Source organism: Hemiscyllium ocellatum, chromosome 11 (assembly GCF_020745735.1).
Source record: "Hemiscyllium ocellatum isolate sHemOce1 chromosome 11, sHemOce1.pat.X.cur, whole genome shotgun sequence".
In the NCBI taxonomy this organism is placed as follows: domain Eukaryota; kingdom Metazoa; phylum Chordata; class Chondrichthyes; order Orectolobiformes; family Hemiscylliidae; genus Hemiscyllium; species Hemiscyllium ocellatum.
This window is the reverse complement of record NC_083411.1, coordinates 46,466,231-46,478,423: the sequence shown is the minus strand read 5'-3', so window position 1 is coordinate 46,478,423 and position 12,193 is coordinate 46,466,231. Positions and strand designations below refer to the sequence as shown.

The 12,193-nt window shown below is 40.6% G+C and overlaps 1 protein-coding gene across 1 annotated transcript in view; it reads left to right on the top strand.

Moving 5' to 3' along the window:
* Nucleotides 1–12,193, top strand: part of LOC132820328 (sodium- and chloride-dependent neutral and basic amino acid transporter B(0+)-like) — an 86,160-nt gene that overhangs the window by 31,398 nt on the left and 42,569 nt on the right. The window contains exons 4-5 of the mRNA XM_060832351.1: nucleotides 4,237–4,404; nucleotides 11,397–11,493. Of these exons, the coding sequence (XP_060688334.1) occupies nucleotides 4,237–4,404; nucleotides 11,397–11,493 (265 nt within the window). The remainder of the gene's footprint in view (nucleotides 1–4,236; nucleotides 4,405–11,396; nucleotides 11,494–12,193) is intronic.

Sequence of the window (12,193 nt, the reverse complement as noted above, 5' to 3'; positions counted from 1 at the left end):
GCTGATCAAAGGGCTGCCAGCTACTGGACTGTAGCAGTACCAATGTAAACCATGGCCACCAAACATTCAAACAATTTGGACCTCTCAAACCTTCCAGCCTGCTCTGCCATTTAATAAAATCATGGCTGATCGATAGAACTCAATAGGGTATAGGGTGGATTCGAAAAGTGTGGCACTGGAAAAGCACAGCAGGTCAGGCAGTATCTGAAGAGCAGGGCCATTGATGTTTTGATCATGAGCTTTTCATCAGGAATGTATAAGATGGATTGAGTGGGAGTGTAGGGTGGAATTGAATAGGGCTACAGGGTGGAACTGAATGGGGGTGTAGGTGGAGTTGAATAGGAGTGTAGGGTGGAACAGAATGGAGTTGAGAGGTGGAACTGAATGTGGGTATAAGATGGAACTGAATGGGGATGTAGGGTGGAACTGAATGGGGTGTAGTTTGAAATAGTATGGGGTGCAAAGTGGAACTGAATGGGGGTGCAGGATGGAACTGATTGGGGATATAGAATAACAGGTAACAAAGGGACTCCATTTTCAGGCTGTCGGTCTTTTGAACAGGCCTTGCAAGCTTGAGATTCCCTCTCTGGCGAAGAGTCTCCAATCAGGAGGCATATGCTATGCTTTCACACGACACAATCTGAATTTATACTTTTTCATGTTCTCCATTCAGATTCTTGAAAAATTCCACCTCTTCCTCTAATGGTCAATGCTATTTTGTCATTCAATTTAACGACTACCTCTTGCAGTAGCAGCCATTTCCCAGCACATGCTAATAGTCTTCGTAAATCATTTATATATAATTCCCAAAACCTTTGAAATGAGGCAAATGAAACATCCACATATTCAAGTTGAAGTTGTCAGTGCAGAATATTTAATGTTTTAAGTCTGAGAACTGGCTAGATGTACAGTTGGCTCACTTCTGTCCTGCTACAGCCCTACTTTCGCACCCAAGTGTACATTGATGGTGTCAGCCATTGTTTTGTGAATTACAGTCCTATGTCTGAGTTGGAAGATTGTGAGTTCAAGCCCATTCCAGAGAATCTAAACTATGTCAGGTTTCAAAAGAATGTTTTGCACATTTAAAATGATTTAACTTGAGAAAATTGCAGGAACATTTAACCTACGTTTAGCTGTTTCCTGAAAATCGGATTTAAAAATACGTTGGATTCACAAATGTGTATGCTAAACATCACATGCAAAGGATCAGCTCCAAGTTACTTATAGGCCTGAGTGGGTGCTAGCTGCAATGTAAATTTTCTTCTTATGACAGCTTTAAATACTTTTCATGAGAGGACCTGGGTTATTATATTGATGGGATCATACTGCCCTAAAGAAATTCTGATAATAGTTACCTAGAGGTGTATCAAATTGTTGTGTAAATGATGGAGTGAAGTCTCTCCTGATATTATTCACTTTCCATGAGCTTTTTAATCAAGTTTTACACCCATCCCCTTGTATCTCATCCTACAGCATTCCCCTGGGTAGCTTTATAATGTCCTTGTAGCATCTTTCAAATCAGCTTTCTGAGGTTTCGTTCTTCATTCTGCTCTGCGATCAATTATTTATGTTCGGAGCTGCTCAAAATGGTTCTGTCATTCATCCATTCTAACTCCTTATCATTCTATTGAAACACAAAGTGTTTTACTGTGGTCCTACACACTTACTGACACATCCCAACGAGCCCCTAATTAGATAGAACATAGAACATTACAGCGCAGTACAGGCCCTTCAGCTCTCGATGTTGCGCATACCTGTCATACCAATCTGAAGTCCATCTAACCTACACTATTCCATGTATGTCCATATGCTTGTCCAATGATGACTTACATGTACTTAAAGTTGGCGAATCTACTACCATTGCAGGCAAAGCATTCCATACCCTTACTACTCTCTGAGTAAAGAAACTACCTCTGACATCTGTCCTATATCTATCACCCCTCAATTTAAAGATATGCCCCCTCGTGCTCGCCGTCACCAAACTTGGAAAAAGGCTCTCCCCGTCCACTCTATCTAACACTCTGATTATCTTATATGTCTCTATTAAGTCACCTCTCAAACTTATTCTCTCTAGCGAAAACAGCCTCAAGTCCTTCAGCCTTTCCTCGTAAGACCTTCCCTCCATAACAGGCAACATCCTAGTAAATCTCCTCTGCACCCTTTCCAAAGCTTCCACATCCTTCCTATAATGCAGTGACCAGAACTGTACACAATACTCCAAGTGTGGCCGCACCAGAGTTTTGTACAGCTGTAGCATAACCTCATGGTTCTGGAACTCGATCCCTCTGTTAATAAAAGCTAAAACACTGTATGCCTTCTTAACAACCCTGTCAACCTAGGTGGCAACTTTTAAGGATCTGTGTACGTGGACACTGAGATCTCTCTGCTCATCTACACTACCAAGAGTCTTACCATTAGCCCAGTACTTTGCATTCTGGTTACTCTGACCAAAGTGAATCACCTCACACTTGTCCACATTAAACTCCATTTGCCATCTCTCAGCCCAGCTCTGCAGCTTATCTATGTCTCTCTGTAACCTACAACATTCTTCGTTGCTATCCACAACTCCACCGACCTTAGTGTCGTCTGCAAATTTCCTAATCCACCTTCTAAGCCCTCATTCAGGTCGTTTATAAAATAGACAAACAGCAGTGGACCCAACACTGACCCTTGTGGTACATCACTGTTAACTGGACTCCAGGATGAACATTTCCCATCGATAACCACCCTCTGTCTTTTTTCAGCAAATGGTGAACTGAAAGATTCAACACAGTGTCTAGTTAAAGTTATTTGTTGCTTTTAGGTCATAAAATCATAGAATCTCAATAGAGTGGAAACAGGCCCTTCAGCCCAACAGGCCCACACTGACACTCCAAAGAAAGGATCCAAGCCCCTTCCCCATATTTCCCATTGCTAACCAACCTAGCCTGCATGTCCCTGAACACATGGGCAATTTGGCATAGCCAATCCACCTAACCTATATGCCTTTGGACTGTGGGAGAAAACCAGAGCATCTGGAGAAGCACACACAGACACGGGGAGAATGTGCCATCTCCATACAGTCATCCGAGGGTGGAATAGAGCCCAGGTTTCTGGTGCTGTGAGGCAGCAGTGCTGACCACTGAGCCACCGTGCCATCTATAGGTCTTATAAACCATATGTAGGGCCTCATTCTCAAACACAATAATGGTATGGGAGACCCTGTGTTCAATCACTTCTAATTATCTTGTTTTTCAGGTAGAAAGAAGCTTATAACAGCTTCACATATATGAACAAAAGCAGCTTCACATCACTTGGAATTTTTTGTTTGGCCCTGCAAAGGATGCTGGTTTATAAATTATAGTCAAGTTTTTAACTTGTGTCAAACCTATGATCTGGCAGTTGGAGGGAATGCTGCTTTGTCGGAGGAAATAGCTTTCTAATGACACATCAAGGTGAAGTCCTATCCACCCTCTTGTTTAAAATATCTTACGATAAAATTTTGGAGAAGAGTAGCAGAATTTCCCACAATTCGTCATCAATGTTTATCCCACAGTGTTCATCAACAGACCATCATATTGTTTTCAGGAAGGAGTTAGATAGAGTTCTGAGGGCAAAGGGAATCAAAGGATATGGAGAAAAAGTGGGAAGAGGGGACTGAACAGGAGGATCAGCCAGGATCACGTTGAATGGCAGAACAGGTTCGAATAGTCTTGTTCGGTTTTGTTCCTATACTATTGAAATTTGCATATTGGCTACGAAGATTCCTCATGTTAAAACAGTGACAGCACATCAGAAGGTACCTAATTGGCTGTAAACAGACAAGTACTAATTGGATTCTCCCTATCTTTCTTAGAATGAACTATTTGATTAGATTAGATTAGATTTACAGTGTGGAAACAGGCCCTTCGGCCCATACCCCTACATTTACCCCTTACCTAACACTACGGTGCAATTTAGCATGGCCAATTCACCTGACCCGCACATCTTTGGACTGTGGGAGGAAACCGGAGCACCCGAAGGAAACCCACGCAGACACGGGGAGAACGTGCAAACTCCACACAGTCAGTCGCCTGAGTCGGGAATTGAACCCGGGTCTCTGGCGCTGTGAGGCAGCAGTGCTAACCATTGTGCCACCGTGCCGCCCATTTGCAAGGAATAAAATTGTTTAGTCTGACTGGCTTGCATGCTTGTGAATATTAAAGGGTTTACCTGTACTGTTCCATTCTGAACTCTTCTTTTTGTTCATAATTGAAGGTATGGGTCTCCTAACCTTTTCTGTGTCAGCATTTCAAGGCCTTTATTACAACTGCATCATCACCTACTGCCTGTTCTACTTCACTATTTCCTTCCAATCGCCTCTGCCATGGAGAGACTGCTACAGTTGGTGTGAAAACGATAAAACCTGCCACAAGACTCCCGCAGGTACTGTGATAACTTTGAGAAAGTATAAAGCCTTTGCCTCTGATGATTTATCATTCTGTTTGGTTGAGAAAGCAATGGTATTGATTGCCCACAGCAAGGGTATAAATAATGCTTCCATAAATGCAAGGAGGTAAGATAAAGATGTCAGAGAGTGAAATAATATTGGTATATTTGTGATCTATTTCACAAGGAATTGTCGTATGGAAGTATAATGAAGCTATTAGTGACACCAACAAGGTAATGGACAATAGCTATAATCCTGTACTCCTGGTTCTCATAGAAGTCACATCTTGGGATTTAATTCTTACCAAACAATGCTAACGTTGCTGCTCCAACACCAGTGTGCCATTGATGCAGTATGCATGTTTAACAGGGAAGCAACTCAGCAAAGTTACTGTGACTGCACCCCTCCTAAATCATCTATCTCTACTGACCATTATTCCAGAAGAAGGGCTTATGCCCGAAATGTTGATTCTGCTCCCCGGATGCTGCCTGACCTGCTTTTCCAGCTCCACACTTTTGACTCTATCTCTACTGACCACCTCTGTCAAGAGCATTATGAGTGGCAATGCCCTAGAAAATCATTAAGTTTTCTCCAAATCATACACCTTCCTGATCTGGACATACTTTGCCAGTCTTCTGCATTGCTGAATTGATATTCATTGCTGAACCCCCTTGAGAGGTGTCGAGCAATCATTGCAAAAATGTAAACAGTTCAAGTTCTCAGCATAACTGAGAACAGATACTTCATGTGAACTTATCAGTGTTAACTAATTTCCATATGGAAGTGTGCCTTGTTAGGAGGACCCGTGGAAAGAATCACCTCCAATGATCTTTTATTTGTGCTCACATGTTGGCACTGGTGTTCATTTTCAATGTTTAAGCAAAGACCTGCCGTTGTCAATTTTTGCCATTCAGGCAGGTCAAATAAATGACACAGAGGCAGAGATTTCTGGAATACCCTCACAATCAACAAGTGATTAGAAGAAAGCATCTGATAGTACTAGCAATAATTCTGGGTTACACATCAGCTTATGTGGATCTTGTACCTTTACTTTAAGTTTATGCAACCACAAGCAGGATCCTCATACGTACAAGCACAAGCTAGTAGTTAATTTGACTGAGGCTTGACTTAACTTTTGATTTAGAACTGACCAAGTTATCCTTTCAAATACTGCTGGAAATATCCTTTACATTAACTTCTCTACCTCTTTCAGGGTGTCAGCAGGTACCTTATTGTCCTATAAAGATTCCCATTAATACAATGTGCCAAATGAAATGTTGATGTCTTTGTCTAAACTGTGGAGTAAAATCTTGCTTAATGTTATCCACCCATCATGAGCTTCTCGAGTTTCTCACATAATTTATTTCTTTGATCACGTAGGTGTTTGTATTATCCTCCCTTATGCTACTCCCAATGATTAATGCAAGAACTCCTTTTGGTCTTCCCAATGTGGCTTTCAAAGAGATTCAAAGAAGAGTCATATTAGCACTTTCGCTACCCCAGATGCTGCCAAACCTGTTAAATTTCTCCGACCATTTTCCAGCTGTTTTACTATGGTACTTGCCTATTGCTAGCTGTTTTTAGTAGCTGGTGGATGCAACAGGGCCTCTTACTTATTGGTGCTAGAATTCCAGTCAAAGTTGACTCCAGTTCCTCTTAGCCCAAGAGGAGGTCTCACATCCAATTCACATCCAACAATCTGCTCTGAAGACTCTGCTCATGTTCTGATAGCTGTTACAAATTCCACCACAACAGCTGACCCCTAACTAAACTTTAACCCAAACCATAACATTTTAAAACTAACCAACAACACAGTAAATAAAACAACCTGCAACTTATCAGCACAGTCTAAAGATGTTTGTTTTTTAACACAATCCAATTCTTTGGCCTGCCTTACTGTGGGGGGAGAAAAAGCAATTGGCAGCATTCAGCCGGCAACATTGCCTCGCAGTCTCTTATTGACTTTGTGAGCCTCCAAGGTCCTCACTCTTAACACTGTTGTTTCTTTTTCATTTTCTAATATACTAATATCATTGATATAGCTATATTTGAAAGCAACAGAAAAACAAATTAACAAAAAAAAGCTGGAGACCCGAATCCAAACTGAAAACTTTAATATCACTTTAAAGATTATAAATGCTCACTAATTCAGACATAGAATAAAGCACCAGCATTGGCTATTTTCTAACCGAGAATAAAATCCCTACAGTGTGGAAGCAGGTCATTCGGCCCATTGAGTCCAAACCAAACCTCTGAAGAGCATTCCTCCCATACCCACCCCTCTACCCGATAACCCCACATTTCGTATAAATGATGCGCCTAATCTGCACACCTTTGGACTGTGGGAGGAAACCCATCACCTGGAGGAAACCCACACAGACATGGGGAGAATGTGCAAACTCCACACAGACAGGTGCCCAAGGGTGGAACTGAACCTGACTCCCTGGTGCTGTGAGGCAGCTGTGCTAACCACTGAGTCACTGTGCCACCCTTAAATTCTGCACTCCAGTCAGTTGCTGTTCATGCAAATATCAACCAAACACTTTTCTCCTTCCACTGCTGAACATCTTGAGATGCTCAATTCGAGCACTCTATTCTTAAGTCACACCATAGTACTCAGCTGTATTAAGTTGTTTACAAATATATATTCCCAAAACAAAGCACCTATCTAAGTCAGTCAGTGAGGACCCTGTTTCAGCCACTCCTTCATTAGCCTGCTCAAAGCATGCAGCTACAGCATTTCAAACTGTGAATTTCACAATAAATCCAGCTACAAACTGCAATTCAGACTAGGCTTGCACACATTGAAGATGTAAGACACTTCTATTATCCAATAAATACATACAGTCACTTGTTGCTTTCTCAATGTAAACACATCCCTTTTATTATCCAGGACGTTTTTTCTCTGATACTATGTATTAAAATAATTTTGCATGAGTACAGAAATATTGACAAAGCGATCTTTAAATCCTTCAGACACACAGAAAACACACATGTCATTGCTTCAAAACTAAAAAATCCAAATGAAAATTTATATGAACATATATAAAATATACATAAACTACAGACTTACATCACAAAACTCACTGACTTTCCCTTCTTTTCCATTATCAGTCTCATCTTGAAGTGTGACATTTATACTAGCCGCTGTCTCCCCTTTTATGCACATATAGTCAGTACTTTGCTAGCTTGGTCTCAGATTCTATTTCCTCACTTTTCATTCAAGTCACGGTTTTGCTGGTTTCTAAAGTTCTCCAGAACCTTTGGGCTGTCACCAATGTTTGCAGCATTAAAACTCTGTTGTTTTTCATTATAGTATCCTTAACTTCTGAGCTGCTGATGGTAAATTCTTCTCATAGAGTACTTATTGTCAATGAAATTTATGTTTTTTTGAGAGTTATGAAATACTTGTTTTAATGTCTGCCACTGTAAATCAACAAGAGCTTTTAACTTACTTTTCCAGACTACTTCAGCTGAAGTTATTTTCAAAACTCTATTTGCCTTTACTCAATTCTAAGACCCATAATTCTCATATTCAAACTGAATGCGAAATTCCATGCAGTTATGATCATGAGAGAATCCTTGATGGTGAGAACATTCATTAATCATGCGTAATTGCCCTTTATTAGGTCAGAACTGGCCCATTGGTTGGTTTTTTTAATATATTATTCTAATTGGCTATATCAACTGCATTTTATGAACCTGTTGTTGAGACTATTATTATATTTCCTTTATTTTCTTCTTCTTGGTTTGGAAATATGAGTTGTAGTTACGGGTTGAACTTTGAGCTTTGATCCACAGATCTACCTATAACAAAAAGGCCAGAAACGAGGTCTGTTATTAATAATTAAATAATTGTGTAGATGAGAGGAAAAAGACATAGGGACGACACAATCACTTTTAAATGTAACAAGATCTGAACAATATCCAGGCTTGGGGTGACAAGTGGCAATTAACATTCGTGCCACACAAATGCCACGCAATGATCATCTCCATTAAGAGATTATCTAAGCCTCACTTTGGCTCACAATTTTAGATGTTACCATCAGTGACTCCCCCACTATCAACATCCTTGGGGTTACCCTTGACTAGAAACTCAACTGGACTCAACTGGACTCACCACATAAACACAATGTCTACAAGAGCAGGTTCAGAGGCTAGAAATACTGCAACAAGTAACTCACCTCCTGACTCCCCAAAGTCTGTTCACCATCGACAAGGCACAAGTCAGGAGTGTGATGGAATACTCCCCACTTGCCTGGATGAATGCAGCTCAAACAACATTCAGGAAGCTTGACAGCATCCAAGACAAAGCAGCCTGCTTGGTTGGTACCATATCCATAAGCTTCCACATTTTCCACCACCAACAGTCAGTCACATCAGTGCATACCATCTAAAAGATACACTGCAGAAATTCATCAAAGATATATGGACAGCACATTCCAAACCCACAACCACTTCCATCTAGAATGATAAGGGCAGCAGATGCCTGGGAATACCACCATCTCCAATTGCCCCTACAAGCTATTCACCGCCATGATGTGGAAATATATCGCCATTCCTTCAGTGTTGCTGGATCAAATTCCTGGAACTCCATCCTTCAGTGCATTGTAGGGCAACCTGTAACATGTGGACCATAGCGGTTCAAGAAGGCAGCTCGTCACCACATTCTCAAATGCAACTAAGGACTTCTTGAGAAGTTGCATGGTAAAATACTGAGATTGTTCCACTGGAGTTTGTTAATGCAACCTTATAATGTAAACATTATACTACTTCAGGGAAGAAACTGTAATAGCTAATTCTTTATCCTGAATATAAATTGAAGAATATAACCAGGAAATTAGTATAACAATAAAGAATCTAGTGGAAGGAAGAATTGAATGGTTATGATTTGCTTAATTGTTTATTATTTAAGTATTATTAACCTTGTCGTTAGGCATGTTCCTGAAAATTGAAACAATCATTATATTTCTTTTTTTCATGTCTAGTTTGGAACTGAGTTGCAGTTGAGAATTGGACTTTGAGCTTTGACCAACAGCATATTTTTTAGAAAGGATTGATGTTTGATATTTGGAACTGACCTGGAAAGATAAAGCAATTTAAATTCTGTTCTATGATCGTTACAGATGAACATGCTTTGAAATGTCATGCTTAGCAATTGGCAGCTGGTTGGATATAGAGTTGGTCAATCAAATAATGGCAAGGTGCCAGTCTGTCAACCACAAAGAATGTTGGGCAGCACGGTGGCTCAATGGTTAGCAATGCTGCCTCAGTGACCTGGGTTCAATTCCAGCCTCGGGCGATTGTCTGTGTGGAGTTAGCACATTCTCCCTGTGTCTGCGTGGGCTTCCTCCGGGTGCTCCAGTTTCCTCCCACAATCGAAAGATGTGCAAGTTAGGTGAATTGGCCATGGTAAATTGCCCGTAGTGTTCAGGGATGTGTAGGTTAGGTGCATTAGTCAGGGGAAATGTAGAATAATAGGGTAGGGAAAATGGGTCTGGATGGGATACTTTTTGGAGGGTCGGTGTGGACTGGTTGGGCCAAATGGCCTGTTTCCACATTGTAGGGATTCTGTGAATTCTATGGAAAAGAAAGCTAAACTGCAATCTGACTGTTTGGGGGCAAAAGCAAGTGCTGCTTTGACAGGACCTTATTAATTGGTCCTGCTTCTCTTATTTTTCAGTTACTGACTTATTGAAAATCCTGAGCAAAAAACTCCAGTCTATAAAAAAAATCAGGAAAAGTGTTTGGTAGGTGTTTGCATTAATTGTTGATTTCAAAATTCAAGCACGATACAACCTAATATGCCTGTAATACAACCCATCAGATTTCATGCAGCCTTAGCATTCATTGTTGAAACCGTAATCGAACTGGCAAGTTACGATTCTTTCATTTCTTTTCCTGTAACTGTCCACCTGTCAGTATGTGAGTGGGGGTTGGTGACAAAGAGGATTGAACTTGGATCATAGATAATTAATCAGATTGCCTTGTAGTTCATCTGTGTTCTGCTAAAATTACATTAATAATACATTGACAATTTTTGTTTAAGTTATAAACTTTGTATCTGAAATCAATTATTTGTAAAACCTGATTAAGAATAATTGAGCAATTTTGAGGGTTATCAAATGCTTTAATTTCACTGCAATATAAATCCAATGTATGAGTCTAAATGTCCCCAAGATTACACTTGCCAATCTGATATTTCAAATTTGCAAGAAGATTTAAATTAGCCATGGTAATTAAAATACTTGCCTTAATAGCTCTCAATATTTTACAGTTTGCAATCTGTCCGACATTGCAGTTGTGTTATGGGGCTTTTCAATACATCGACCAGTGATTTTTTGTTTTCACTTGATGTTCATATTTCCAATCAAACTAATTCCAGGCCTTGATCTGTGAAGCAAAGACCATTCTCATAGCTGCATGAATGTAATCCTTTGTCAGAGATCTCCTCCATCTTCTTTTGTATTTCTTTCTACAGATTTGAAATATAAAATATCCTTGAATACGCATTCCAAGCCTTGGTCACCCTGCAACTGATAATAGTGTCCTCTCAATCCATTCAGCTATAAAGAAAAATAACATTTGAACTCTAGCAAGAATATAAGTGGCCTTGAGAGAAAAATTCCCAAGAAATCAAGATTGTGTTCCATGTAGCAGATATTGTTAGGGTGGAAACATTTTAAAAGTGTGAAAAAATGAATGACTTTTTTTATAGTGTTTAGACCAAAGCAAAAGGAATATTATCTTGATATTAGCGGAGTTAAAAGGGAATTGATTTTTATTTAACAGGGTGATGATATCAATTATACTACCAATTGTTGAGGCTGATTGAATCACTTTTTGACTTATATTTAACATATAATTAAACTGAGAACAAGGGGAAAAGTTGGCTCAGGCCAGAAAGTCTGACACGTAATTCAGGACCAATGTGTCGAATGATGTTCTGCTGTGCCTGATTCTTCATGCATTATTTATTAACCTGCAGATCCCATGTACAATGTGACATCGTCTTCAGAAAATAACGGAAACAAAAACTGCCAGAATTCTTCATACCAGAAGAGCCGAAGCGAGCATTTCTGGGAGTGAGTACACCTTCTGCTCACAGCTGGAACTATCAGAGTTAGTGAAGCCAGGGTTCTGAACCAACGGTTTGTTGGTTTACTGAAACTATGCAGAGATTTGAGGGCTGGAGCTGATTTCTGTATGAAGCGTGATGATACAAAACAAGGTTGTGGTTCAGTCGGGAGATCGGCGGAGATGAGTTCAATATGGCAGGACTAAGCGAAACCTCGACTGCACCGGTTGATCAATTGTCTCTGCCTGCTCCTGCCCTATTGAACTCATCTCCCCTTATTTCTACTCCATCCTGTCCCCTTTGTTCCATGATCTCACGACTTACATTCAAGATAACGCCCTCCGCCTCTTCCACGAGTTTGGATTCCCCGGCCCCCCCAATACCTCATCTTCACCATAGACATCTAGTCCCTCTATACCTGTATCCCACATGAGGAAGGCCTCAAAGCCCTCTGTTTCTTCATCCCCTCCCAACCCACCTAGTCCCCCTCCACTGATACTCTCATTTGATTGGCAGAATTGGTTCTCAGTTGAAAAATGTGGTGCTGGAAAAACACAGCAGGCCAGGCAGCATCTGAGGAGCAGAAGAATCGATGTTTCGGGCATAAACCCTTGTTGTGGTTCTGTTCGCCGAGCTGGAAGTTTTTGCTGCAAACGTTTCGTTCCCTGGCTAGGGAACATCATCAGTGCTATTGGAGCCTCCTGTGA